The 27129-nt window shown below is 36.9% G+C and overlaps 1 protein-coding gene across 1 annotated transcript; it reads right to left on the bottom strand.

Annotated features, from left to right (window-relative positions):
* Positions 1-363: 363 nt before the first annotated feature.
* LOC122055944 (probable magnesium transporter NIPA4) lies at positions 364-21146 on the bottom strand. Its single transcript, XM_042617642.1, has 10 exons — positions 21003-21146; positions 20607-20893; positions 20416-20472; positions 19307-19397; positions 19052-19212; positions 18842-18969; positions 18604-18741; positions 5501-5593; positions 1121-1238; positions 364-1034 (listed from the first exon to the last, which is right to left on the bottom strand). The coding sequence occupies exons 2-10, from the start codon at positions 20734-20736 to the stop codon at positions 895-897; spliced, it is 1056 nt and encodes a 351-aa protein (XP_042473576.1). The 5' UTR covers positions 20737-20893; positions 21003-21146; the 3' UTR covers positions 364-894.
* Positions 21147-27129: the final 5983 nt, after the last annotated feature.

Genomic DNA, 27129 nt, shown 5'->3' with positions numbered 1-27129 from the left:
GGAGCCTCAGTATTAATATTTCAATTTTTTTAATTGAAAAGAAAATTTATTTTTTAGTTAAAATGAAGGAGATTTGAGCAAAACCCTTTAATACAAAATAACTCATTTTGGCCGGGCAAAATTATAACATTCAAAGAATATTAAAAAAAATTGTAAAGAACTATTTTTTATTTAAAAGCACCCGTCAATAAATTTTGGCAAAAAATTATTCATTTCCAAAATAATTTATCTAGCAAAAGTGATGTTATAAGCTTTCTATGAATCTTTCAAAGTAATATTTTAATTTCTAAAATCGAAAGTAAATATCTTAATGTTAAAAATGATATTTAGTCAAAACAATTTAATTAAAAGGAGAGCTCGGTGTATTAAATTCTCATCAATGTAAAACCTTGAAGAAAAGTTGGATCACATTGAATTTATTATACACAATCTTATCTTTAAGAACTTAGGGATATTAAGTTAAAACACCACAACATCCTCAATTAGCAGAGTGAACTATTGATTTTTTGTATAGACGATAACTTCATAAATATGCCACATCCAAACTGTTCATCACACGACCCACTCAATCATTATTTCAACAAATGCTATAGAGAGGAAGCTACACCTGAAATCGCCTAATTCACACGTCGCTGGAATTCGCAAAAGGATCTATATACTTCTATCAAACTTGCGTTATAGCTGGAGCAGCTAACGAATCATTTTGCAAGATATAAGCAAATTGTTGCAGTCATTGGATTTGGAGCAGCAGCTGCATTGGATTTCTTCATTTCCTGCCCCCAGAACCAGCGATGGACTCAGTAGGTCTTTAAAAGCCTCAAAAAGGCTCTTTTAGATAGCACCCTTGTTAGAAACTCCGTGACAGGATCTTTGACTTATGCTTTCTAAATGATGTTAGTATAGCTCCTGCCGTCTCAATAATGCATCTTCTGAAAATGTCATGTCCTCCTCAACATGCTTCAACAAATCCCCGTTCCCAGAACAAAGTCGAGTCGTCAAAGATGGTAACCTTGGGGATAATGGAGCATATACACCTGCATAATATCTCGAGTTATATGAAAGCCAAATGCTAAACAGAAGAAACATAAACTAATAAGATGCCATGAGCTATATTACGCACTTCTTGAGGCGTTCCTGTCGTTGTCTTTTGTGACTTGCAACAGAATGGTCCCTGAAAGAACAACAACGAAGCCACAAATCTCAGATACGATGTTTCCGATATTTTGCCCATCCCAATCCTGCAGGCATATTATAATGTCCGTTAGAATTATTGAATGTTATAATTATGTGTTGAATACGGTTAATCCCTCAGAGCATTTAGTTATAGAATATTATTCTACATGATGTAAAGGTTCCCTCCATTTAATAAAAATTCATTCCTTGTCATGGTTTCAGAGACAATCATATCCTAAGATTAGAATTCCCTATATTAATTCTCTAAGGAGAAAACCCACGCTGATTGACGCAAGCTTGATCTCCCACCCACCTTGCATATGAAGGATAGGAGCACTGGCTAACTCAAATGTTCAAGACTCAACTTGAGGCAACCTTCACATCTCTCCCGATCCTAGCACCACCTTGAGGTGAGGCTTTGTAGCATCCCTTTATAAAGTTGGCAAGCTACTTCTCCCTTGAATATCAACACTTCAATTTCTCCAAACAAGGTGATACTTCTCTATGCCTAACAGGCCAATCGGATAGGTTACTTACCTAACACCAAGTTCAAGCTCCCTTGGACTCAATAACAACTCTAGTAGTTTCTAAAACTTGGACTCTTCATTTATGTCATGCATATTGATGTTTATCATAGATACTCCTAGTTGATACCTAAAATCCTAGTTGTTCACATGGAAGGACTTTAAGAAAACCATGTTGGACACATGGATTCATATCATGTTAAATGCATGTATCCAAGTCTAAGTAATTGCCTAGCAATGATGAGATTCTAGTGTCAAATTCAACCTCCATCTAGCTCTCCAAGTTCACATGTTGGATATTATTAAGAGCATAAATATATAAATTAGTCATTTTACTACCAACTAGAGCTTTTGATATAAGTGGTTAGTTAATCAACTTCAACAAGATATCATAGGAGGTTCATTGGTTGAATCTCGCTTGTGTTGAAGTAATTATCTCATCAATTCATGTTAATTTTGAGAATTAATGCACATGCATGCATAGAATTAGTCCATGCATGTTGAGATTTAAAACAGATGCATGCATTGTGTGGTTTCAAGAACCTAGTAGATGATGATCAAATTAATTAAGCAATAACTAATATCATTCTACAACTATCCATGGTGTATTTATAAGATTGTAATGGCTATGCCACAAACATGCTTAATATATGATAGTCCATTAGATTTTGGTTTTCTCTATTTTTATACTGTTCTCTACTTCAATATCTATTAGTGGCATTAGAGTGTCTACGTACTTTCCTTTCCTGATGGCAAGCACACTCTTCCAATACTCTCCAAGTCAAGTTCCAATTTTTGATAGAGGGCACTATGATTATTGGAGTAGTGGGATGGAAACATCTTTCATCTCACATGATCTCAGGGAAGTAATTTAACAAAGTTACGAAGAACCGCCAACGGCTTGTCAATGCTCAACAAAGGTAATATCCAGAGAATGTCAACGGATTGAGCATGGCACATGATCTCACTTGAACAATAGAAGCTCTCTCTAAATTTCTCCAATTCATGGCTTATATTGAAAGAACAAGTGGACAAGTCATTAAAGACTTGAGAACAAATCGAGGAAAAATTATTTCAAAGCCATTTTCGAACCATTGCAAAGAAAAGGGCATAGACAAAGTCCTTAACAAAATGGCATTGGGAAGAGGAAAAATCACAACATTGTGGAGATGGCTCGAAGCATGTTGAAAGCCAAAGGTTTGCCAAACACCTACTCGGTAGAAGTTGTTAATACAATCGTATATCTTTTAAACAGATCTCCAACAAAGGTTGTCCAACACATGACACCCTATGAAGCATGGTTCCAACGAAAACCAAAGGTTTGGTCATCGTAAGATCTTTGGTTCTTTAGCTTATTATTACATTATTCCTCAAAACATAGAAAAGTTTTATGGAAAAAGAGAGAAATGCATCTTCATTGGCTATAGTGATCATTCCAAAAGCTACAGGTTGCATAATCCCAACACTCAAGAGTTGACCATTTCAAGAGACATGATTTTTGATGAAGTGCATGGGAATAGGAAGAAAAATAGTTGGATTCACATGCAACACCTCCTCAAGCCAATGAAGTCACTCATTTAATTTCTCCAAATCTAGAAACTCCAAGCTCTTCATCATCAAGTCATGATCAAATGGTTTCGGATACAACCGACTCACCACCAAAGACTCGTTCATTACAATAAATATATGAAGCATATGATGTTGCTTTTGCTGCTAGTGAGCCCCAAAATTATGATGATGCTATTGGAGAAGAAGTTTGGGTACAAGCCATGAACGAAAAAATAAAGATGATTGAAAAAAATAACACTTGGCAGCTCATTGAAAAGCCACCATCCAAAGATATTACTTAAAATGGGTCTTCAAGACTAAGTACAACGAAGATGGTTCTATACAAAAGCATAAAGCTTGCCTTGTTGCTAAGGGATATGGTCAATAGCCCAAAATTGACTTCGGCGAGACATTTGTACCAATTGTTCGCCTGGAAACTATTTGTACATTTATGGCTCTTGCTACTCAACTCAAGTTGTTGATATATCAACTAGATGTTAAATCTTCGTTTTTGAATGGAGAAATCGAAGAAGTATAATCCATTAGCCACAAGGATATGTAATTAGAGGTTCAAAAAAAATATGGTGTATAAGCTTCAAAAAGCTCTTTGTGGATTAAAGCAAGCTCCACGAGCATGAAATAGAAAAATTGACAATTATTTTCATAAAAATGGATTCCAAAGAAGTCCAAATGAGCCATCATTATATGTGAAGACAAAAGGTACAATAAATTTTTCTTATAGCATGCCTTTATGTTGATGATTTGATATATATGGGCAATAATCTGATGATGATTGAAGATTTTAAGAAAGCCATGATGAGTCAATTTTAGATGACAGATCTAGGACTTATAAGATATTTTCTTGGGATGCAAGTGAAGCAAGAGAATGAGAGAATCATTGTCTCTCAAGAAAAATATGTTGTTGATTTGATGAAGAAATTCAACATGACTTGCTGCAAAGTCTCTTATACTCCTATGGTAGTCAATGATAAGCTTTCCAAAAATGATGGAGCTAAGAAGGTTGATGAAACCATCTAGTTGGATCACTCATTTATCTCACAAATACAAGACCGGATCTTATGTATGTTGTTGGTGTTGTCTCAAGATTTAGGAGCGAGCCTAGAATTATGGAATAATATTTGAAGCTGAAGAAGATAGTGAATTCCATGATTTTTTGAAAGTGATTGGGCAGGTTCAATAGATTATTGCGAGAGTAAATCGGGCTATGTTTTCTTCATAGGAACGAACTGTATTTCTTGGTCATCAAAGAAACAAAATATTGTGGCTATGTCTTCTATCAAGGCTGAGTATATATCAGCATGTGGAGCAGCATGGGAAGTTGTCTGGCTGAGGAGAATTCTCAAGGATATGAAGCAAGAACAATTTGCGCCAACCATACTTTCGTGTGACAATATGTCTGCCATTGCCAAGAAACCTGTTTTTAACAGTCGCACAAAGCACATTGAGTTACGACATCACTTCATCAGAGAGTTATCAAGAAAAGGTGAAATTGAATTAGTTTTCTGCAAAACTGGAGATATCTTCACAAAGCCACTTTCAACTGAAAAATTTCTCTACTTGCGTGAAAAACTTGGAGTCTTAGATCTCTCAAAATTAAGAGGGAGTGTTAAAAGCTAATCTTGAGAATTAATGCACATGCATGCATAGAATTAATGCATATGCATCTTGAGAATCAAAACGGATGCATGCATTGTGTGGTTTCAAGAACCTAGTAGATGATGATCAAATTAATTAAGCAATAACTAATATCATTCTAGAATTATCTGATGTATTTATAAGATTGCAGTGGTTGTGCCACAAACATGCTCAATATCAGATAATCCATTATATTTTGGTTTTCTCTATTTTTATAGTGTTCTCTAGCTCAATATCTATCATTAAGAATATAAATATACAAATTAGTTATTACTTTCCTAATGACTTGAGCTTTTGGATAAGTTTTAGCTAATCAACTTTAGCAGACAAATATGTTCCAACCTGAGTGTTAAAATAATAATGAGTACAGGTTATGTTGCATATTAGGTGATCAAGGAGCAACAGTCACACTGCCTAATTGTTGGGAAAAAAATAGTGGAAGAAAATCCAAACAGCAAACACAAATGTCTCAGGCAAAAGGAAAGACTAATTAAACATGAGTTAACCAATACATTTACTTGGATATTGATGGCACATGCAAACAACCATTGATATCAAAAAGAATGCCCATGATGTTTTGTGGGATATGCAAGTCGTACCTTGAACATTATAACACTTGCTAAGATTGTAAGTGTGGTGAACATCACATAGTATATTGGTGACACAATGGCTGTATTGAAGGTGTCAAGAGCCTGGAGGTATGGAAAAAATAAACAATGTAAAAAAGCACAAGAAATCCATATAAGTATCTACAAATTTAAGGAAAAATAGTTTCAAAAGAATTGATAACTTGTACAAAATACCAAGCTGAAATACATCAAATATATTGTGTAATTGAGTTAAGATGACATATCAGAGAGACGGGAGAAGAAATTCCATAAATTAAAAGGTATCAAAGTCTTTAATGAATTTATGAACATGTACATTTTAGCAAATGGAGAACTGCTAATTTTGCAGCATTGGAACATACCATTTTATTGTTAGCAAAACGATGATATAGGCTATAGATTGTTACCATATAATGACATTAGAAATTTCTCATCTCATGTGGGACTTTAGGTTAGAAACAAATAATTTTTAGTGTTACATATATAGAAAGTTGTTTCTATGATGTGGATCAGAGATGCTGAAGTATCTTCTACGAAGTAACAAATGACTTTAATAACAATATAAGTATGCCATGAAGGCACCTTAAATATCTGCTTACTTTACTAAATATATGCATATGTATTTTTGAATGTCTCAAACATACTTCTACTTGGCATTACTCCATTCCATTTGAAATGTTTTCATACATTACATATCATATATGGCTACATTTAGTTAATTAGTTTTATGGTACCAGTGGATATTGATCCCTGATCAAATAATCTCATTGAATGTAGTCAAAAACTGCACCATGCACCGGCACCACATGAAGAAATAGACTAAGCAATATACTTTTTGCAACACCATTTAGTTTCTCACTATGAAATCTAATTATCAGTGTATATAACTACTTCAAAAGCATCTTAGATCCTGGAATTGTTGCATGTTAGCTGTCCTTTGTTGTCTTGCCCTCTGAACATTCACCTGAACCCCAATACCTCTGATTCTCACAACCCAATACATCTAAATATTTGTAGTACAACTTTTGGCATTAATAAATTTGGTCAATCTCAATCTCCAGACGTACCATACCAAAAGGGATTACTACTAGGTTCCTAACCAAATGTAACTTTAGCAAATATCAGTAATAGAATTAGTAATCATTTTATAATCATGTCGGTTTAATCTTATCTCCTAACTACATGTTGAACAGGTTCAATCCTCCCAAAAGTTAATGTTGGGACTGAATGTGATGGATAGTCAGATGAGATAGAGAGTGAATAGTCATTGTACCTGCAATTACAAATTATACTACTTTTGCTAATATTTTAGGCTTTTAGCAAGGTCACAATGGTTAATGCAGTGGAATAAACCAAACATAAATAATTTGCATACCAATTGCTAACAAATAATGTAATATGGTTCAACACCCTTATTCCTACTTCACGGTTGATGCCTCATTGGTGAGTTACTCTTGGAGAGCCCACTATCTTTCTCCTTCGCGGTGAACTACTGAAGGTGGAAAAACCTCTTACAGTATAAACAATTACAAGCACTTAAAAGAGAAATGCTAAGAATACAAGAGAAGTGATTTAACCAATCTTTGTTTTCACCAACCTTCAAGCCTCCACCTTGCTAACTTTCTATAGTCTTCGTTGCCTTCATTCTTCACGTGTTGTTTAGATTGCTTTCTCAGATCGTCTCATCTCAAGTCTAAAAATGGCAACTGAGTTGATTGGATTCTACCATCAATCAACTACACTACTGTAACCTTAAGTTATGTAATCGTTGCAACGCAGCTTTATTTGATCAACAGATCTTTCGACTTTTCTGTTGTATCATTAATATTAAAATTCTTCATTAGTCGACTCACCGTGAATCATTTGACTATCAACTCGACTCAACCCCGAATAGAAATATTTTATTCGCTAACTAATTATTCAAAGTTAACTCCTTAGATGACTTAGCTCTACAGCCTCCTGGACTCAACTTTAGTCAATTTGAACTCAACTACGATCATCCTAATGATTGAGTCTCACCTAAGTTGACATCTACCCTCTCCTAAGAGTACATTCTCTCAACTCTCATAGCTCACCATGAGAGCTTACCTTCCACAGTTTGCTTTCGCCACCATGGCTGTTTCTTATAAGGTTACTCATCCCTTGGATGTATAGAATCCTTGGCTCACTCCACATGTAATCCTTCATTCTCCATCTATGTAGTTTGCCTCCTTTGCCTATTGTAAATAGTAAGCCTCAATGCTCCTAGTCCAGCACTCCTTCAGATGTCTTGTACTCTCCTTTTTATTCTCTATAGACTTTAAGCTAGTTGCCAACTTGGTCGCTTTAAGTCATGCCCCACAAGCTACTCCAACAACATCTTAGTGTTTCTTGTCATGCAACCTTCTCCAACCTCCACAGAACTTTAAGCCATTGAACGTACTACCTTAGCCATGCCAAGTCAACATCCATCACCATTTGACTATGTCAAGTCACAAACTCCATGAATGACCTATCAAGTCCCTAGTCAACTCAAATATACATATTAAATACGACATGCAAAGTCTAACTTAATCTTTTACATATACATTAAAACCCAAAGTCGAACCCAAACCACTTGGGGCACAATCATGGTTTAAAATTTCATTCTGTGCCAAACCATGGTTTAAAATTTCGTTCTGTGCTGAATGAAACGGATGAAATTTACCATTCCGCCCACCGCCCAACACCGGATGTTGCCACGCGTTGAGGTCGTCGGCATCACCACGATCCCAAGACAAACTCCGCAAGGTCGCAAAGGCCCGCAGAGGTCGCCACGATCCGTGGGTTGCAAGCAAGTAGCTAGTGCGATGATGCCAAAAGGAAAAAACTTATGTTAATAATTAAACTTAAGTTAATAATTTCAATCAATTCCTAGCTATAAAAGAATAATCTAAACAGGCTTATCAAAGCCTAATAAAATTATCCCATTAATTTAATATATATATATATATATATTATTTATTAGAATTTCTAAAATATATAATAAAAAATTTATTTATTTATCATATGAAGGCATCGTGATCCCGTATTTTTTCTTTTTTAAAAAAAATATTTTTTATATTATATATATTTTAATATTTAGATTAAAATTTTATTTTTAATTAATATATTTTATATTTTAAAAATACTGAAACTATATCAGTATAGCACAATACGATACCAAAATCATATCGTTTCGGACATAAACCGAAACTCCGATACGACTCGAGATTTTAAACTATGCAGTGCCTAAACCTATTCTTATCTAATGTGAAAAAGCCAACCTATAAATCAAACAAGGATAGAGAGACCTAGCCATAAAACTAAAACCTACAATGTTATAATTGCCAAGGCAAAGATTACATGGCAACAACATGTTTGCATAGGGTCCTCCCTATAGAACTTGAACATGATTACAAACATGAACTAATATACCATCGGCACAATTATGCCCTTAAATTCAATTGGAATATTTTGTTGTCAGGCAAAGAGTTTAAGTTAAGTTTGTCCGTGTTACTATTTTGTGTGCATCCATTTCCCAAAGACTTAGAAAGTTGCACATAGAGTTTAGTTGATAGTATGAAATATGGTGCGAGATATCTAATGAGCATAAAGTCCAAGAGGTAAAGCTTTTGGGCAAACAGAGGAATCCTAAGGGTGCAACCTTTGGGCTTGTGGAAGAAAATCCAAAAAGACATGGACTCTTAGAGTCTTAGGTAAGCAAGTGAAATCCAATGAACTATTAGAAATTATATGAGATTGTAATCTTTATGTATTTTGTGCAAATGTAAATTTAGCTTTCAAAGAGCCTTTAGCCTAAGAATATGGGTTCCTGGCTGTAGTTGGTGATCAAGCTTGATCCTAGAGCTTTACATAGACTTACAAAGGCATAAGCGAGTAAAGTTGAATCCTCGACAAATTGAGTTGATTGAGGTTGAGAATGTTGAGTCGATTATTGAGCCAATTGCAAACTCTCTACTTGCAAATAGAATACTCTCTGTTAGGCTTAAGTTGATTAAACAAGGAGTCCAATGAAGATTTAATTACAAGTGAAGTTGAGCTCCAAACAATCTAGGTGGGTTAAGTTCCTCTAAGAGTATATTATTGTCCAAATGCACAATCTAGGAGGAATCCCAAATCTGATGACACATTAAGTCGACTCATACTGCCCTAAACAGGATGGAAACCATGGCAATATGATTTGAGTATCTTAAGACTAAGTACCCTTACATGTGCTCTACATGCACTGCCTTTGGAATGATTTTTCAAGACTTCCCAAATAAAATCATCATAATTTAGTCAAATTTGTTATCAAAGCGGTTACCTGTTTTAGGATACACTCCTATTTATTCCTTGAACATTATTTATAAAGCATACTCCTTGTTTATTGGCCATCATTTAGATGTGACAAAACATTAGTTATACACAACTATTTAATATGGGAGCCCACGTAGGCAGACTCATATGATATTTTGAAAAGGACAAAACATATTGGCCATCATTTAGATGTGGCAAAGCTAACACAATCAATCCAAAACATGAGCCTTTATACACCCCTACTAATTCCTCAAGAGTTATAGAAGGACCTTAGTATGGATTTTGTTTAAGAACTCTCTCGAATCAATCCATTTTATGAATGTATGTTAATTGTTGTAAAAAGGTTTTCTAAAATGGCACAGTTTATTTCATGCAATAATTAAATGATGTATCACATGTAGTTAATTGTTCTCCAAAGAGGCTAGTGTCAAATGAGTATATGGTTAGGATTTTGGAAGACCATATGAAAATTATTTGGAATATAAATCTAGTTTTAGTATTTTTCCCATTATCTAATGGTTAAATTAAAGTTGTTAACCATAGTTTAAGAAATCTAGTTAGATATCTATTAGTGAAAAAATTGAGATTTGAGATTCTATCTTACTTGAGTTTACTTGTGTAAATAATTTTGCATGTAAAAGTCCATTTTTGAGGTTGTCTATGGGTATAAAGCTTCTCGCCCAATTGATTTGGTTTTAGTATTAGTGATTTTCTTAGCTACCACCTTCTACCCTTTTAAGTTAGAGCTTCTTGAGCATATTTAAGAGATACATGCAAGTGTTATAGAGAGCCTGCATTTAATAAAATTTATATAGATGCACGTAGTAGAGAGAATGTTAAGATTATCTCTTTATTTGTATCCGTGCTAAGCAGCTTGCTAAAAACTCATATAAGAAACTATACACAATCTACTTCTAGTTCTTTCCATACTGTGAGAAAAATATGGTTCTAATATTTATATTGCTGATTTACCAACTGAATTACACATTAGTCTAATTTTTAAAGTATCTAATATGTTATCGAGGAACATTTAGCCCCTTCTTTGAACACTGATTTTCTCACATATAGTGCTCTAGTCACTTTGGCTCTAGCTCTTCCTCCCTTGTCAAAGTCGAACCATATCATTAAGAGGGTGCATCCCAATAAAAGCAATAAAAGATAATAAGTTCACTAAAACGGAATCCTAGAAAGGGAAGGCATATGGATCACATAAGAGGAGCTAAAAACATAGCACATGTGTCAAACCCATCTACAAATGGCATCCCTGTTATCCGCTTTGCACATATGTGAGGCATCTGAAGACTTGATGGAACATCTTGTTGGAAAAAATTGAATGAAAACGCGACGTGTGGGTTGTAGTCCCACAACGATTGAAAGCAAGACTTTCCGACTGATTCGGAACAAAGGGGGTTGGAAATCCAGGGCCCGGATGACATCAACCCGAGGAGTCCAAAAATCAGTCAGGACACGATATGTTTGCGAAAAGGCAACTTGTTGGCTGGCCTACAAGACAAGGAAGATCGCCAACTTACCTGCACGCCACGTGGCAAGCCTGTCTGCTCGCCATGTGGCAAGCTTGCATTCGTGCCACGTGGTGTGGCTTGTTGGCAAGCTTGCCACAAGCTGTGCCTTGCTTGTTGGCAAGCATGCAGCTTGCCACAAGCATGCAAGCCACAACGTGGCTTGCTTGTTAGCAAGCAGGCAAGCCACAGGCTTGCTCGTGATGGCTTGCAAGGTCTATAAAAGACCATGGAGAGGAATGAAGGGAGGACACAACACAAGCTGAAGTGAGCACAGCAAAGTTCAAAAGCTTTGTGTGAGAGAAAGAAGACAAGTGAGCTTTATGTTGTGAGAAAAAAGCTCAAGTGAGCGAGTGCTTCCCATGCCTCATTGAATCCCCCTGGTTCTTTCCCTTCTGTTGTACTCTTCTTTTGCTCAACAGAAATAGTGATAGTGTTCGGATCTAGTTCAGATCGTCACGACAACCAGTGCTCGGTTATGCTCGTGATCCTGCCGTTTTATCCTGGAAGACAGACGTCCACCTAATCCTCTGAGCACGCGGAGGGGCCGAATCTGTTTTAAGGAGACAGCGCTCTGCTGGACTCGGCATCCACTTTGAGTTCGTGTTGCAGCTCCTGACATCCTGTCAACAACTCTCGGTAGCAACTTGGCGCTGCTCGACAACTCACGATGTCCGCGACTCACCTACTCGGCGCTTGGATCGACTCAATAGAGTCGACAGTTTGAGATTATCTGCTCAAACCTTCTTGATTGTAAGTACTTGTGCATTTGGTATGGACTCAGAAGCGTGAAACAGAGCTTCTGAGACGATCACAAAAAGATTGTAACGGGTTTATTCCCAACAAAACTTAAAACAGATTCGTTCTGTTACGATGGCGGCAGAAAATGTTGAGATGCAACAGGCTCAACATGTGCCGGCCTCCTCCGCCCCGATTGGGAATATGCCAATCAATCACGGGGAAAAGCCAGAAAAATTCACAGGAGTGAATTTCAAGCGGTGGCAGCAGAAGATGTTCTTCTACTTAACCACGCTAGGTCTGGCACGTATCTTGACCGAGGAAATTCCCAAGGTTGTTAAGGGTGTAGATGAAGTGAACACCCTCCTTCTTCTCGACAAATGGAACGAGTCTGAGTTCCTCTGTCGAAACTACATCCTTAACAATCTTGCCGACTCACTCTATCTTGTGTATTGTGAGATAAAAACGGCAAAGGAACTGTGGGAATCTCTGGACAAGAAATATAAATCGGAGGATGCTGGGGCCAAAAAGTTTATTGTTGGTCGTTTCCTGGACTATAAGATGAGTGACTCGAAGTCTGTAATCAGTCAAGTCCAGGAGCTTCAAGTACTCTTACAAGAAATTCACTCAGAAGGTATGACTCTGAGCGAAACCTTCCAAGTGGCAGCTATCATCGAAAAGCTACCAACTGGCTGGAAGGACTTTAAGAATTATCTGAAGCACAAGCGGAAGGAAATGAACCTGGAGGAACTTGTTGTTCGCCTTCGTATAGAAGAAGACAACAAGAATTCGGAGAGAAAACTGTTCTCTCAGGCTACTGTAAAAGCCAATGTTGTTGAGCACGGACAAAGCTCAAAACGGAAGCATCCAAAATCTTCCACGACGCAACCCAAAGGACAAAACATGAAAAAGAAGTTCTTAGGGAAATGCTACAATTGTGATCGTATGGGTCACAAGGCTTCGGATTGTAAAGGCCAAAGAAGAAAAAACCTGAGGCCAACTAAGCGGGAGAACAGATATGGATCTCTGCACCGTAGTTTCTGAAGTGAACCTAATAGGTTCCAATCTGTGGCAATGGTGGATCGATATCGGAGCCACCGTATACGTATGTTAAAACAAAGAGCTCGTCCACAACTTTGAAGAAGTTAAAGATGGAGATAAACTGTTCATGGGGAACTCAAGAACCTCGGACGTGGCCAAGGAAAGTGGTGTGAAGATGACCTTAGGCAAGGACCTCACTCTGAACAATGTGTTGGAGATTCCGTTGGAAGAATCTAGTGTCCGGATCACTTCGACAAGCATGGCTTTCGCATTGTTTTGAGTCGGACAGAGTTGTATTGTCCAAAATGGAGTGTTTATAGGAAGAGGCTATGTATCGATGGGTTGTTTAAGCTCAATGTAATGGCCATTAGGCCCAAGATAAATAAAAATGAAAGCTCTTCCACTTATATGTTTGAGTCTTCGTGTTTGTGGCATGGTAGACTAGGACATGTTAACTACGATGTGTTGCGTAGATTAATAAACATGCAAAGCATACCTACATTCCACCTTGACCCAAAACACAAGTGTGAGATTTGTGTTGAAGCGAAAATGACAAGGTCATCCTTTCAACATATTGAGAGAAGTAATGAACCACTCGACCTAATCCACACCGACGTGTGCGACTTAAAAGGTACGCCAACACGTGGTGAGAATAAATATTTCATCACTTTTGTAGATGATAACACAAAATATTGTTATGTGTATCTTCTCAAAAGTAAAGACAAAGCTATAGAGAAATTTGCTCTCTATAAGAATGAGGTTGAAAACCAACTTAATAGGAAGATTAAGGTGGTTCGAAGTGACTAAGGCGGTGAATATGTGTCACCGTTCACTGAGTTGTGTGCTGAACATGGGACCAACCATGAAACAATAACTCCTTATACTTGCTGAGCGAAAGAACCGAACTCTTAAGGAGATGATGAATGCTCTTCTCTTAAGCTCTGGATTGCCAGAGTCCATGTGGGGGGAAGCTGTGTTAACAGCTAATTACCTTTTAAATAAGGTGCCCCGGAAGAAAATAGATAAGAGCCCTTATGAGTTGTGGAATGGAAGACAACCGTCCTACAAATATTTACGAATGTGGGGGTGTCTTGCCAAAGTGTTGGTGCCTGATCCGAAAAGGATTAAGATAGGACCAAAAACTATTGATTGCATATTTATTGGATATGCACAAAACAGCTCTGCGTATAGATTTTGTGTGTTTGAATCACACATACCGGAGATACACAAGAACTCGATAATCGAATCAAGAAATGCCTCATTCTTTGAGCATGTATTCCCTTTTAAGACCCGAGAGGATGCTAGCTCCTCAAAACGGGCATATGAAACACAAGACGAAGAAAAAGATGAGGAACCAGTTGAGGTTGAGCTTAGACGGAGTAAACGAGCTCGAGTAGAAAAATCCTACGGATCGGATTTTATCACTTTCATACTGGAAAGTGAACCCCGGAGTTACTCAGAAACAGTAAGCTCGTCTGATGGGCCTCACTGGAGAGAGGCAATTGCATCTGAGATAGATTCTATCTTGCAAAATCACACTTGGGAACTCGTGGATCTTCCTCCAGGAAGTAAACCACTAGGGTGCAAGTGGATTTTCAAGAGGAAAATGAAGTCAGATGGCACAATCGATAAATACAAGGCTAGATTGGTAATCAAAGGATACCGACAACAAGAAGGCCTTGATTATTTCGATACATACTCTCTGGTATCTAGAATAACTTCTATTAGAGTATTGTTGGCTATCGCTGCTCTATGGAATCTCGAAATACATCAAATGGATGTAAAGACAGCCTTTCTAAACGGGGATTTAGAAGAGGAAATCTATATGGACCAACCTGAGGGGTTTTCTGTGTCAGGACAGAAACACAAGGTCTGTAGATTGGTGAAGTCATTGTATGGCTTGAAACAAGCACCAAAGCAGTGGCATGAGAAATTTGATAATGCCATGAAGGAATGTGGATTCAAGATCAATGAATGTGATAAATGTGTCTACATGAGAGTCACAGAGAGTGACTATGTCATCTTGTGCCTCTATGTAGATGACATACTTATCATTGGGAGTAATGATAAGATAATCAAATCCATAAAAGATATGTTGAACTCAAGATTTGACATGAAAGATATGGAGCTAGCTGATGTGATTCTAGGAATCAAAATTCGTAGAACGACAGAAGGATTTGTTCATGGACAAGATTCTTGAGAAATTCACCAAGGGTGATCGTTGGCACGAACGCCGATAGATACGAGTCAACATCTATCGAAAATCGAGGTGAAAGTATCTCGCAGATAGAGTACTCTCGAGTTATTGGAAGTTTGATGTACTTGATGACGACCAGACTTGGCCTACGCAGTAAGCAAACCGAGTAGATACACGAGTAATCCCGGTGTCGAGCACTGGAAAGGGATAACAAGAGTACTGAGGTACTTAAGGTATACTCGTGAATATGGATTGCACTATTCGAGATATCCTGCCGTGATCGAAGGATACAGTGATGCAAGTTGGATATCTAATATAAAAGACTCTAAGTCTACGAGTGGATATGTATTCACTCTAACCAGTGCAACCATTTCCTGGAAATCTTCTAAGCAAACCGTAATAACCGGATCCACGATGGAATCTGAGTTTGTAGCTCTTGACAAATGTGGTGAAGAGGCTGAAAACCGGTGTCTGTGATTTGCATACATTGCGATAGTCAATCGACAATCGATCGAGCATAGAGCCATCTATGTAATGGTAAGTCTAGGCATATACGTCGTAGACATAATACCATTAGACAACTACTCTCAATGGGAGTTATCACGATTGACTATGTGAAATCAAAAGATAACCTAGCGGATCCGCTAACCAAAGGGTTAAATCGAGAGTTAGTTGCTAGCTCATCACGAGGAATGTGCTTGATGTCGTTGTCAGCGATTAGTGTAGAAGACACTCATCCTATGCTGACTGGAGATCCTAAGAACTAGGTTCAAAGGGACAACTAATATGCACTGACTAGACACACTGTGGGGGATAGCCCAATGAAATAGTGATGAGACCAGGGTACGCCGATGGGCTTTTAATGATCAAAAGAGTAAATGGCAACTCTTGAGGGATCACCTATGTGAGAAAGAAGTGAGGCCGCTTCGAAGAGAATTGGAGGCACACAGAGCTTCTCACAAAACCAGGCGTGTTCATGGCCAAGAACGAACACACTCATGAGAACGGGGTAAGATCTGTCCATGCTTACACCAAGGCCGAGCAGTTCAAAGACATCACGTCTACTAATCAGCCAGTGAGCAAACAGAGTTTACAAGGGAAGGTTCAAAGGGTAACACCTACCTATCCTATACTCGACTCAACTGTCGAAGACTATCACAACTCCTTGTTTTCATTCATGTGGGGGATTGTTGGAAAAAATTGAATGAAAACGCGACGTGTGGGTTGTAGTCCCACAACGATTGAAAGCAAGACTTTCCGACTGATTCGGAACAAAGGGGGTTGGAAATCCAGGGCCCGGATGACATCAACCCGAGGAGTCCAAAAATCAGTCAGGACACGATATGTTTGCGAAAAGGCAACTTGTTGGCTGGCCTACAAGACAAGGAAGATCGCCAACTTACCTGCACGCCACGTGGCAAGCCTGTCTGCTCGCCATGTGGCAAGCTTGCATTCGTGCCACGTGGTGTGGCTTGTTGGCAAGCATGCCACAAGCTGTGCCTTGCTTGTTGGCAAGCATGCAGCTTGCCACAAGCATGCAAGCCACAACGTGGCTTGCTTGTTAGCAAGCAGGCAAGCCACAGGCTTGCTCGTGATGGCTTGCAAGGTCTATAAAAGACCATGGAGAGGAATGAAGGGAGGACACAACAACAGAAGCTGAAGTGAAGTGAGCACAGCAAAGTTCAAAAGCTTTGTGTGAGAGAAAGAAGACAAGTGAGCTTTATGTTGTGAGAAAAAAGCTCAAGTGAGCGAGTGCTTCCCATGCCTCATTGAATCCCCCTGGTTCTTTCCCTTCTGTTGTACTCTTCTTTTGCTCAACAGAAATAATGATAGTGTTCGGATCTAGTTCAGATCGTCACGACAACCAGTGCTCGGTTATGCTCGTGATCCTGCCGTTTTATCCTGGAAGACAGACGTCCACCTAATCCTCTGAGCACCGCGGAGGGGCCGAATCTGTTTTAAGGAGACAGCGCTCTGCTGGACTCGGCATCCACTTTGAATTCGTGTTGCAGCTCCTGACATCCTGTCAACAACTCTCGGTAGCAACTTGGCGCTGCTCGACAACTCACGATGTCCGCGACTCACCTACTCGGCGCTTGGATCGACTCAATAGAGTCAACAGTTTGAGATTATCTGCTCAAACCTTCTTGATTATAAGTACTTGTGCATTTGGTATGGACTCAGAAGCGTGAAACAGAGCTTCTGAGACGATCACAAAAAGATTGTAACGGGTTTATTCCCAACACATCTTGCTCACCTACTCGACGAAGTCACACTTTTCTTGGTGAAGAAGAACGACAAAGTTAGGGATTTTTATAAATTTTACTATTTAAATTTTAAAAAAAAAAAGTTGTTCAGATTTATTTAGAGTTTGTTAGATCTTTTTTAGAGATATTTCTTTTTTATTAAAGAGGCCAGGATCCCCTTGATTCATTTTTCAGTTTAATAATATATTTTCCTGTTCCCTGAGTTAAGAGTTTGAATTTTTTTTCTTTGTTATTTATGTTGCATCATGAAACCATTAAAATAATTTGAGAAAAATGATAAGGATTTTAATTTTCATAAACAAGGGTACTTTAGGTAAAAGAAAGAGTGCACAATTTGACAAGAACAATGTATGGAGTTGGAAGTTAAAAAATCCAAAACCAAGGTACATTCATTTTTTAGAAAACCTTAGTAAAGATTCTTAGTAAAATAACGCCAGGCAAGCCATTCAATAACACAATGTCAAACAACAATAGCCATGAATCCAAAAGAACCAACATAGAGAAAAGCCATAAACATTGAGAAGGGTAAAAAAACATGGTTTAAAATCTCATATCGTGCCAAGAGAAACAGTCAAAACACCTAATAAATTACCGAAACTCGAAATTACCCAGCACACGCAATATCTCATACGTCATTGTCTCAATCATGTTGATGATCTTATATCAACACTCGACACTTTTTAACATGCTACAATTCAGGTTAAGAAGAACTGAGATAATATTTTTATTTTTTGTAAATTATCTTATACGACATAATATCAAAGTATATAGTTGTAAGTTGTATTATCTTTTTTTCCTACTTCTCCATTTCACAAGCGACACCATATATTGTAAGTTATATATATATATGGAAAACCTCATATTTCCAGTATAGAAATGTAAATTTAAGTAACCATATGAGCTTAAGCTAAAGGTCCTATAGTATATCATAAGACACCAATAGACCATGCGGCAAAACATAGACTGAGAGCAATCTTCCATCAAAGTTATATTGAAGAGAGAAGTATTGCTGACCTTGTTAAGATAATTCATTTGTATAATCACACATGTAATCACTACCAGCATAAAAAACCATGTCTGTGGATATATTAATTGATTTGTACCCTCAAAAGTCAGCTTTAGAGAAGTCCCCAAAGCTTTAACACTCATTACCTGCATATTAATATATAATTGAGTTGCAAATAGCGGAAAACACTATCAACTGTCCATTTACTTATGATTGCTAAAATGTATGATGGACAAAAACAATTACCGAGAGGGAGCCCATTAAAGAGCAAATGGCAGTGAATATCAAAACATTTGAGCTTCCATATAGTGGAGCAAAATGGAAAATAAGAACGAAGACTATTACGATGACTGAAGCTACGTACAACAAGAAAGCTGAAAAATAACCAAATATAGCAATGAATATCTAGATATTCAAACAATTTCCGGAGACTAGAAATTCAGTAAGCAAGTTTACCTGTTTGAGTTGCCATTTGCCATATCTGCTGGACAGAAGTGATTGCTCTCTCTTGTGGTGCATGAATAACAATAACCACCGAACCAACAATACACATAATACAGCCCAAAATTCCAAGTGCATGCAATTTCTCTTTCAAAATGAAGTGAGCAAGAACAGCACTACAAGCACAAGTGAAGTGCTATCAACACCATAGCAGCAACAAAAAGTTGATCCTCACCTCAATCAACTCCATAGATATGAAGAGTAAATTACCTAACAATTATACTTAAAGCACCCAAAGGAGTGACAAGAACTGCTGGGGCAAATGCATAAGCTACAAAATTGGCCACCTCTCCAACAATCACTGAAAATCAGAAATCGTTTCTTTAGTCAACTAAACATATTATTGTACTTACAATCACAATAACATCCTCATGGGAAAAAAAAAATCTATAATCAACATAACAACATACGTTATTTATCAGAAATCAAAAGTAGAGGATACAAGTTGTATCTAACTTCCTAAGATGAAAGTGTTTTAACTCTTGAAAAAAAAATAGAAAAAATTAATAGAATTGGCATCCACCAAAACGAAGAAAAAAATCAATTTTAGTGTTCCCTATTTAGGAAAAAATGGTATAAATGGTTGCAAAGGGTTGCGATTTGCAAATCTTGAGCACGTCCATAGAACTATCAATCTAACAATCAATATGCATCGAAATGTTCATCTTCATAGTCAATCAACATTGCCAATGGATTCAGGTAATCAATCCCAATCAATCTATTCAGAGAAAACAAGGCTATATTTATTTTTCTTTTCATTTGAATTGTTGTACTAGTTTTTGTTACAATCACTTAATTAAATGATTTAGTTGACTACTAAACCTATACAGATGATGTTTGTGGAAGATGTTTGAGTCCTAAGATTATGGGAAGCAATTTTTTTCTCCTTTGGTTCTTGTTTTCTATGACACCTAGAGGATTGTCTTCTTCCCTGTAACTACTGAATTCCAATGATTGTTTGCCATCCTCGTGGCATTAGACCAGCAGCAGCTAACCCTCTAGGAATTTAAAAATGTGAAGCTCGTAGTTCATCAACAACTTTACCTTCCTGCACCATCCCTTTAGCAATTACCACAGTCAACAGATTCCCTTCTCGGTTTTTAAATCTTCCACTTCCAATGAGATATTTTCTTTATTGTTTAATTAATTTTATGCATGTGTCACTCGTTGCATGACTCATGCTTATGCTCATACTTGATTTCTGCATTTTAGACCCCTGGATCAATCATTGTTCTGATTGAACCGCATCAGTCTAACCAAACAGGTCGCTCCAGGAATTTTACAAGTATAGAATAGAAGTGGAAGGACGAGTAGCTTACTTGTGATCATACCAGTCCACCACAGGGGCTCCCAAAGGTAAGCATATCCACCAACCCCTGTGCGTTAGAAGCATATAACCCAATAATTCAAGACAGATCAAACAGAAGGGCATGCCTTGGTAAATAAAATCTACTAAGAGATTTAACGTGACAAACATCAACAGCAAGATGAAGACGCCGAAGGAGCTAACCTGCTCGCACTCCAGAAGCAGCCGCCGCCTTCCTGAGGCCCTTCTTCTTGATGATGAAACTTGCACCAATGAATCCACTAGACAGCAGCGCCAAAGTGAAGCCTTTCAGATTGTCCGTCGAGAATCCCATTCCTTCACTTTCCCCCACAATCCACTCTTTCCCTATCTTCCTCGATCAATACTTTCACGGTATCAAAAATTTTAATCAAGGTACACGCAGAAACCTCTCCGAATCATGAGCAGATACTGGAAGATTGCTCCTTTTGTCGCACCTTGAATTCCCTTTTCTGTAATATTTTTTTGTGCATACAAAACGGATCAATTCTGGCTCCGCCGTAGGTGCTCCTCCAAGGGATTCGAGAGAGAGGAAAGAACAAAGTTAGTTAAACATGTTACCAGTTGCAGAGAAGCTATCGATCCAATAGCGTCCGGCAGCAGGAAGACAAGCCAGAGAACGCGGAGAGGAAGACGACGGAGCAGGCCAAGGTCGTCAATTTTGTTCCGAGCAATTATTAATGGCTGATTCGGATCGGCTACTTGGTCTCAGACAGCTGGACATAACTACCGTGGCGCCCGGAAGCAGAACCTATCAGTTATCCACGTGGGGAGAGATCGGAGGACAATAGGCGTTGGGATATGGTGAAAGGTGTCTCAAGTTGAACTCTGAGCTTAGCTGGCTGGCTCTTTAACACGGGATGAGGTGTCTCGTCGGCTCATTCTAAATTGGGGGCCCTCACCGTTTGATCATGAAACGACGGTTTGGATCTGATTTTTTGGGAAAATTGTGGTTTTTGTTTTATCATTATATAGAGAAAGATATACTGGACAAGGTTGATACTGAGAAAATCCTTCAACATTTTCAATCTATGAAAATTTAATTAATCAATTTGATTTTTTTTATAGTATAGTATTCAACTCTTGACGTGACTAATTCTTCTTCCTCTAATTCTTTTCGATCTTAGAACATATTCTTCTTCATTTCACTTGAAGATAGAGAGATAATCTTTTGATCTGATGTCAATAATCTCTCTCCCTTAATTCTTGAAATGAATACTTTTTTAATTTTCTCATAAGATTTTACTTAGCATCTTGAAATAAGCATATCTTACATAAAATCTTATTATGCAAAATATTAAATAATAATTTAATTATCTCATCATTTGCCTTGAATTTTTTAGATTTGTTCCTCATTTTATTTACTCTTTTAAATAGGTTTTCTCTTTGAATCTCTTATAACTTCAAAATCTTCCATTAGAGCAAATAATTATTCTATGTCCATTATCAAGAAAATCTCCATTCTTGATTTCCACATGTTGAAGATTCCCATTTGGAACGATGGAGGTGTCCAGATGTCATATCTAAATCCATTTCGGAAATCTATTTTGAAGTTTAAGCTCTTTTGATGCTAAGTCCTTTGACTCGTTGAAATTTAAGCCTTTAAACTTCCAACTTATTCTTGTTCCTCTAGCTTGCTCGTGGAGACTTATTCAAACGATCAGCGTTCTTAGAATTATCATCTCACTAGATGAAAATCTTTACAGTACGCTATAATTGGAATTTGATTTTTAAATATCTGATTAACTGTTTGAAGAATCTAATCACTATATCATTGTCCCGGGGATTGGATTTTTTTTTTCTTTTGGTTTATATTTTAGATTAATCAAAACTAGCAAAATCAACTTGAATCATTATATGTTCTATGGTAGAATTCAATATTTGTATAGATATTCCTTTGTTATTAATCATGGGAAGGTCTTGTTAGTCCTCCATTATTTTATCTCACTTAGCAACTTATATAGATAATTTATAATATAAATTGAACAGTGTATTCGCGTAGTATCTCTAGGTCTCGGATCCATCATTAATTGAAAGTATGCCATCAAAAGTAAATTTTTGATGAGATCGTAGGGCGGAATTAATATTTCAGGTTTGGAGGGCTATATTAAATGATAAAAATAATTATTATATATTATATATAATTTTTAATAATAAAAATATAATGATTAAAAAATTAATAGAATACTCAAAGTTAATATTAAAAATATATTCAATTAAGTATGAGGTATAATTCTTTAGCGGAAAGGAATTAGCTGTTCTTTTAAATTTTCGAAATCTTAAATAATAGTTTTTATGCTCACATTTATAGTAATTTATCTCTCAATATATACTATTAACATATTTGAGAGAAAAACATTTTACTCATTAAGTCTTACTTTCATGATACTCATCTCAACAAATAATTATTCTGTAGTAGCATTGAAAATCCGAAAAGTAAAAACAAGATGATCATTCTAAAATTGTATGTAATAGTTTATTAGTCTTCACCAATCATTGATAGTCAAACTCTTTGACTATATTATACTAATAATGCTTCAATTATATCTCCAATAACACTTTTTCATCTCCCGTAAAATTTTAGGTATATAACTTTTCAACTAATTTACATATATCCATAAATCTAAAAGATTCCATTGCATTTTGAAGATTTAAGACATTATTAAGAATGAGAAATTCCATAGCATCATCACTAAAATGTCCATTAATTTCTTACCATTATAAAAAATGACTATCTGATAAGGATGTTGGATTTCTAGACTGGTTGTCGCATGCGCTTCCCGATTTACTCTGGTGGTCGGTGAGAAACTTTCGTGGGGTCGGGCCGATCACCCCAGGGATAGTCAATAAGGCTAACAGGGATTATCATTTTTTTCAAAGATCAAATTATCTTAACGAGAATAGACTAAAACTCGTCTATTAATATATGAAGTATTGAAATCGAGAATGTCAATATTCAAAGTTCAAAAAAAGACTTCACTTTTATAAGTAAATCATCTCACTTGTTATTGTTAGTACAATCGTCCTCAGGTCAAGGTTGACCAAGTTAACCAAACTTGGGTTGATCCAAACTTAAATTTTGATGTTTGACAATATATGAGAGAGAAGTCAATAGATCAAGGGGAGACCACATACTTAAATTGGAAAGTCCTAATTGAAGGTTAGGCAAAGAAAAAGTCCAAGTGGGTCAAGAAGGACCAGACACTTGGTGATCGAAAGTCCAACAGAAAGTCGACAAGGGAAAAGTACAAGTAGATCAAGGAGGATCGAACACATGGTGATAGAAAGTCCAACAAAAAGTTGACAATGAAAAAGTCCAAGTGGGTCAAGAAGGACCGCACACTTGGTGAATGGAAGTTCAATGGGGAGTTGGCATGAGACAGTAAGTTCAAGTGTATAATGAAGGACCGGATACTCAAAGGTTAACCAAACACTTGGTGAAGAAGCTCTGGTAGGTCAAGATTGATCGGATGTTAAGCAACGACAAGGCTCAATAGGTCACAGATGACTAGATGTTGGGTAATAGAAGTCCTGGTAGGTAGAGGTCAACCATATACCAAGTAAGACGTGATTTCAGTCTTGGAAAAGCTGAAATTAGGGTATGAATTGATTGTTAGGAAGTAGAATCGATTGGCAAATCTCAAACTTCGGGTTTGTTGTTCAAAATTGATTGGTCTAATTGATTGTCAGTGTTTTTTTATGAAGCACAGTGGGGTCTAAAATTGATTGAAGCATCGATTAGGGCTTAAAGTAATTAATTAAGGAAAACAATTGGCAAATGTTTCGTGAGGAAATAGAAGACTGTCAAATTGATTAGCCTAATTAATTCAGCATTGTCAATTGATTGGGTTAATCAATTTCCAATGCTTTTCGAGAGAATAAAAGGCTTCAGAATCGATTAGATCAATCGATTGAAGCTAACAATCGATTGATATGACTCACCAATTAATTGGTCAAGTCAAAAAGAATCATTCTATAAGTTTTGAATGGTTGATCTGATATGACAATTAATTAGGGATAAGGCCAATCAATTGAGAGGTATTTTTCAGCCAGAAAGTAACCCTAGAAAAGGGAATTTCGTGGAGTTTTGAAGGTTCTTGAGGGTTTAAGAGACAAGTGTTGTTACATTTTCTATCACTAAAAGGTAATCCAAAGCAAGAAGAGATCAAGCAAAGCAAGGTTTTTCACTGTAAAGTCATTTTCGATTGTATTTGTCTTTGCATTCTCATTTTGTTGTCGTATTCTTATAAAAATAGCTTGTATGAGGTTTCTCCGCCTCCAGAAAATTTATGAAAAGGAGGTTTTCATAGTGAATGCTATGAGTGAGGAATGGACTCTTGATTAGTCACCTCAAGGAGGTGGATACCAAGTAAAATTGAAGGAGTTAGCATTGTACTTATTTTGCTTCAACTTTCTGCTGCCATTCAAATTAAAAAAAAACAAAGCAAGTAATTCACCCCCCTCTCTCTCTAGCTCATACAAGTCCTAACAAGTGAAATCAGAGCAAGGTCGCTCTTCATCGGATTAATAATCGGAAGAAGCAAAGAGCTAGAGGAATAGGAAAAAGAAGAAGTTTTAAGCCATCAATATCAACAAGTTAAAGGACTAATCATCAAAGGATCTCAACTTCAAAATGGATTCCTAAGATGGATTCAAATATGACATCAGAGCACCTCTACCTTTCGATTGGGAGGATTCAACCAATGGAAGGTTAGGCTTGAGAGCTTTTTCATGATGAATATAGAGTTATATTCAATGGTTTGTTCTAATGGAAAAAATTGAAGCCCCAATAGATAGCAAATGAAAACTCCTCGAGAAGAAGAAGTGGACTGAGGGCAACTCTATGTTGGTTGCTACTCGGAAAACCTATAGGTTCCACTGTACAAAAATTTTGTACAAAGGTCTGAACCTTTTCCTAGCTACCATGTGTTCTTTTAAATTAAATTTTGGATCGCCTACGGAACTTAACACGTTTGATCCAAAACTTAATCTATTTGTTCTTTTAGGTTTTGACTTGGATCTCCTGCGAAACTTAACACGTTCGACCCAAGTCACCTTAAGTTATTAATTCCATTAAATATTAATTTCCATAAAAGGTTCCCAGTACTGACGTGGCGAGGCACATGACCTTCTTGGATATGGGAGCAACCACCACCGACTAGACAAAACCTTTAATAGAAAGCTAATATTTAATTTCCTAAAATAACTTTAGGTTAACCAAAAGGAACAATCAAATCACAAGGAAAAGAAAGAAACAAAAGAACACAACTTCGAAAAACATATTCGAAATTCTAGAACGTAAGCCTCTTGTATTTGGTATTATTTCCATAAATAACTAGCATGATGCGGAAATAGAAATTACTAGTTATACCTTGTAGAAAAACCTCTTGATCTTCTACCATATTCCTCTTCTAACCTCGGACGTTGTGTGGGCAACGATCTTCCGAGACGAGAAACCACCAATCACCTTCTTCTCCTCCTAGCTAGGTTCGCCAACAAAGAGGAAGCTTCACAAGGAAGAAAAACAAAATACTAACCAAGCTCCAAGAGATGCTAGCTTTCTCTCCTTCTTCTTCTTCTTCTCCGAGTAGTATCCGGCCACCACAAGAGCTCCAATGGAAGGGTAGGGTTCGGCCACCACAAGAGGAAGAGAGGGAGAGGTTGGGCCACACCAAGGAACAAAAGAGGAGAGGAATAATAGATGTTATGTCTTGTAAGGCACCCTCACCCTTCTTTTATATTCCTGGCCTAGGTAAATTAGGAAATTTAATTACAATAAATTTTCCTTAATTTCCTTGACATGATTTAATTGAGAGAAATAAAATAAAATTTCCCAAATTAATTTCAAGTGGCCGGCCACATCATTGGAAAACAAAAGAGGACAAGTTTTAATCAACAATTAAAACTTCCTAATTTGTTTCCGGAAATTTTAAAAAATAAAATTTCTCTTTAAAATCTCTTCATGGTTGATAAAAGGAAATTTTTATAATTTTAATTTTATCAACATGTGAATAATTTTTAAAGAAAAATAAAACATCTCTCCAATCTACAAATAAGGAAAGAGATCTAATCTCTTTCTTTAATCTTTTAGATCTTTTACAAGAGAGATATTTTAATTTTAATTCTCTTTAAAATATATCTTCCACATAATAATAAAAATTAAAATTAAATTTCTTTTTAATTTTATTTGGCTGGCCCTACTAGCTTGGGTTCAAGCTAGAATTTTATACCTAGGCCGGCCTAGCTTGATCCCAAGCTAGCTTGGCGGCCCCTATTAGTGGGTATAGAAGGTGGGTATAGGTGGGTATAGAACTCTATAAATAAGAGGCTACGATAGGGACCGAGAGGAGGAATTGGTTTTGGTCTCCGATAAAATTAAGCATCCCGTGTTCGCCCCGAACACAACTTAATTTTATCAATGATAATTCATTCCACTAGAGAACTATCATTGAACTACCGCACCAATCCCAAATTACATTTTTTGGGCTCCTTCTTATTATGAGTGTGTTAGTCTCCCTGTGTTTAAGATATCGAATGTCCACTAATTAAGTGAGTTACTGACAACTCATTTAATTAATGTCTAAGTCCAAGAGTAGTACCACTCAACCTTATTGTCGGACTAAGTCCACCTGCAGGGTTTAACATGACAATCCTTATGAGCTCCTCTTGGGGACATTATCAGCCTAGT

This window comes from Zingiber officinale, chromosome 3B (assembly GCF_018446385.1).
Source record: "Zingiber officinale cultivar Zhangliang chromosome 3B, Zo_v1.1, whole genome shotgun sequence".
Classification (NCBI taxonomy): domain Eukaryota; kingdom Viridiplantae; phylum Streptophyta; class Magnoliopsida; order Zingiberales; family Zingiberaceae; genus Zingiber; species Zingiber officinale.
The sequence above is the reverse complement of the archived record's forward strand: the minus strand, read 5'-3'. Positions and strand labels throughout refer to the sequence as shown.

Excerpts from the sequence above, each read along its gene's own strand:
- LOC122055944 (XM_042617642.1), bottom strand. The coding sequence starts at position 20,736 with ATGGGATTCTCGACGGACAATCTGAAAGGCTTCACTTTGGCGCTGCTG. Across the intron at positions 20,473-20,606 it reads TGCTTCTGGAGTGCGAGCAG|GGGTTGGTGGATATGCTTAC; the intron begins GTTAGCTCCTTC and ends TCTAACGCACAG. Across the intron at positions 19,398-20,415 it reads GTGGACTGGTATGATCACAA|TGATTGTTGGAGAGGTGGCC; the intron begins GTAAGCTACTCG and ends TCTGATTTTCAG.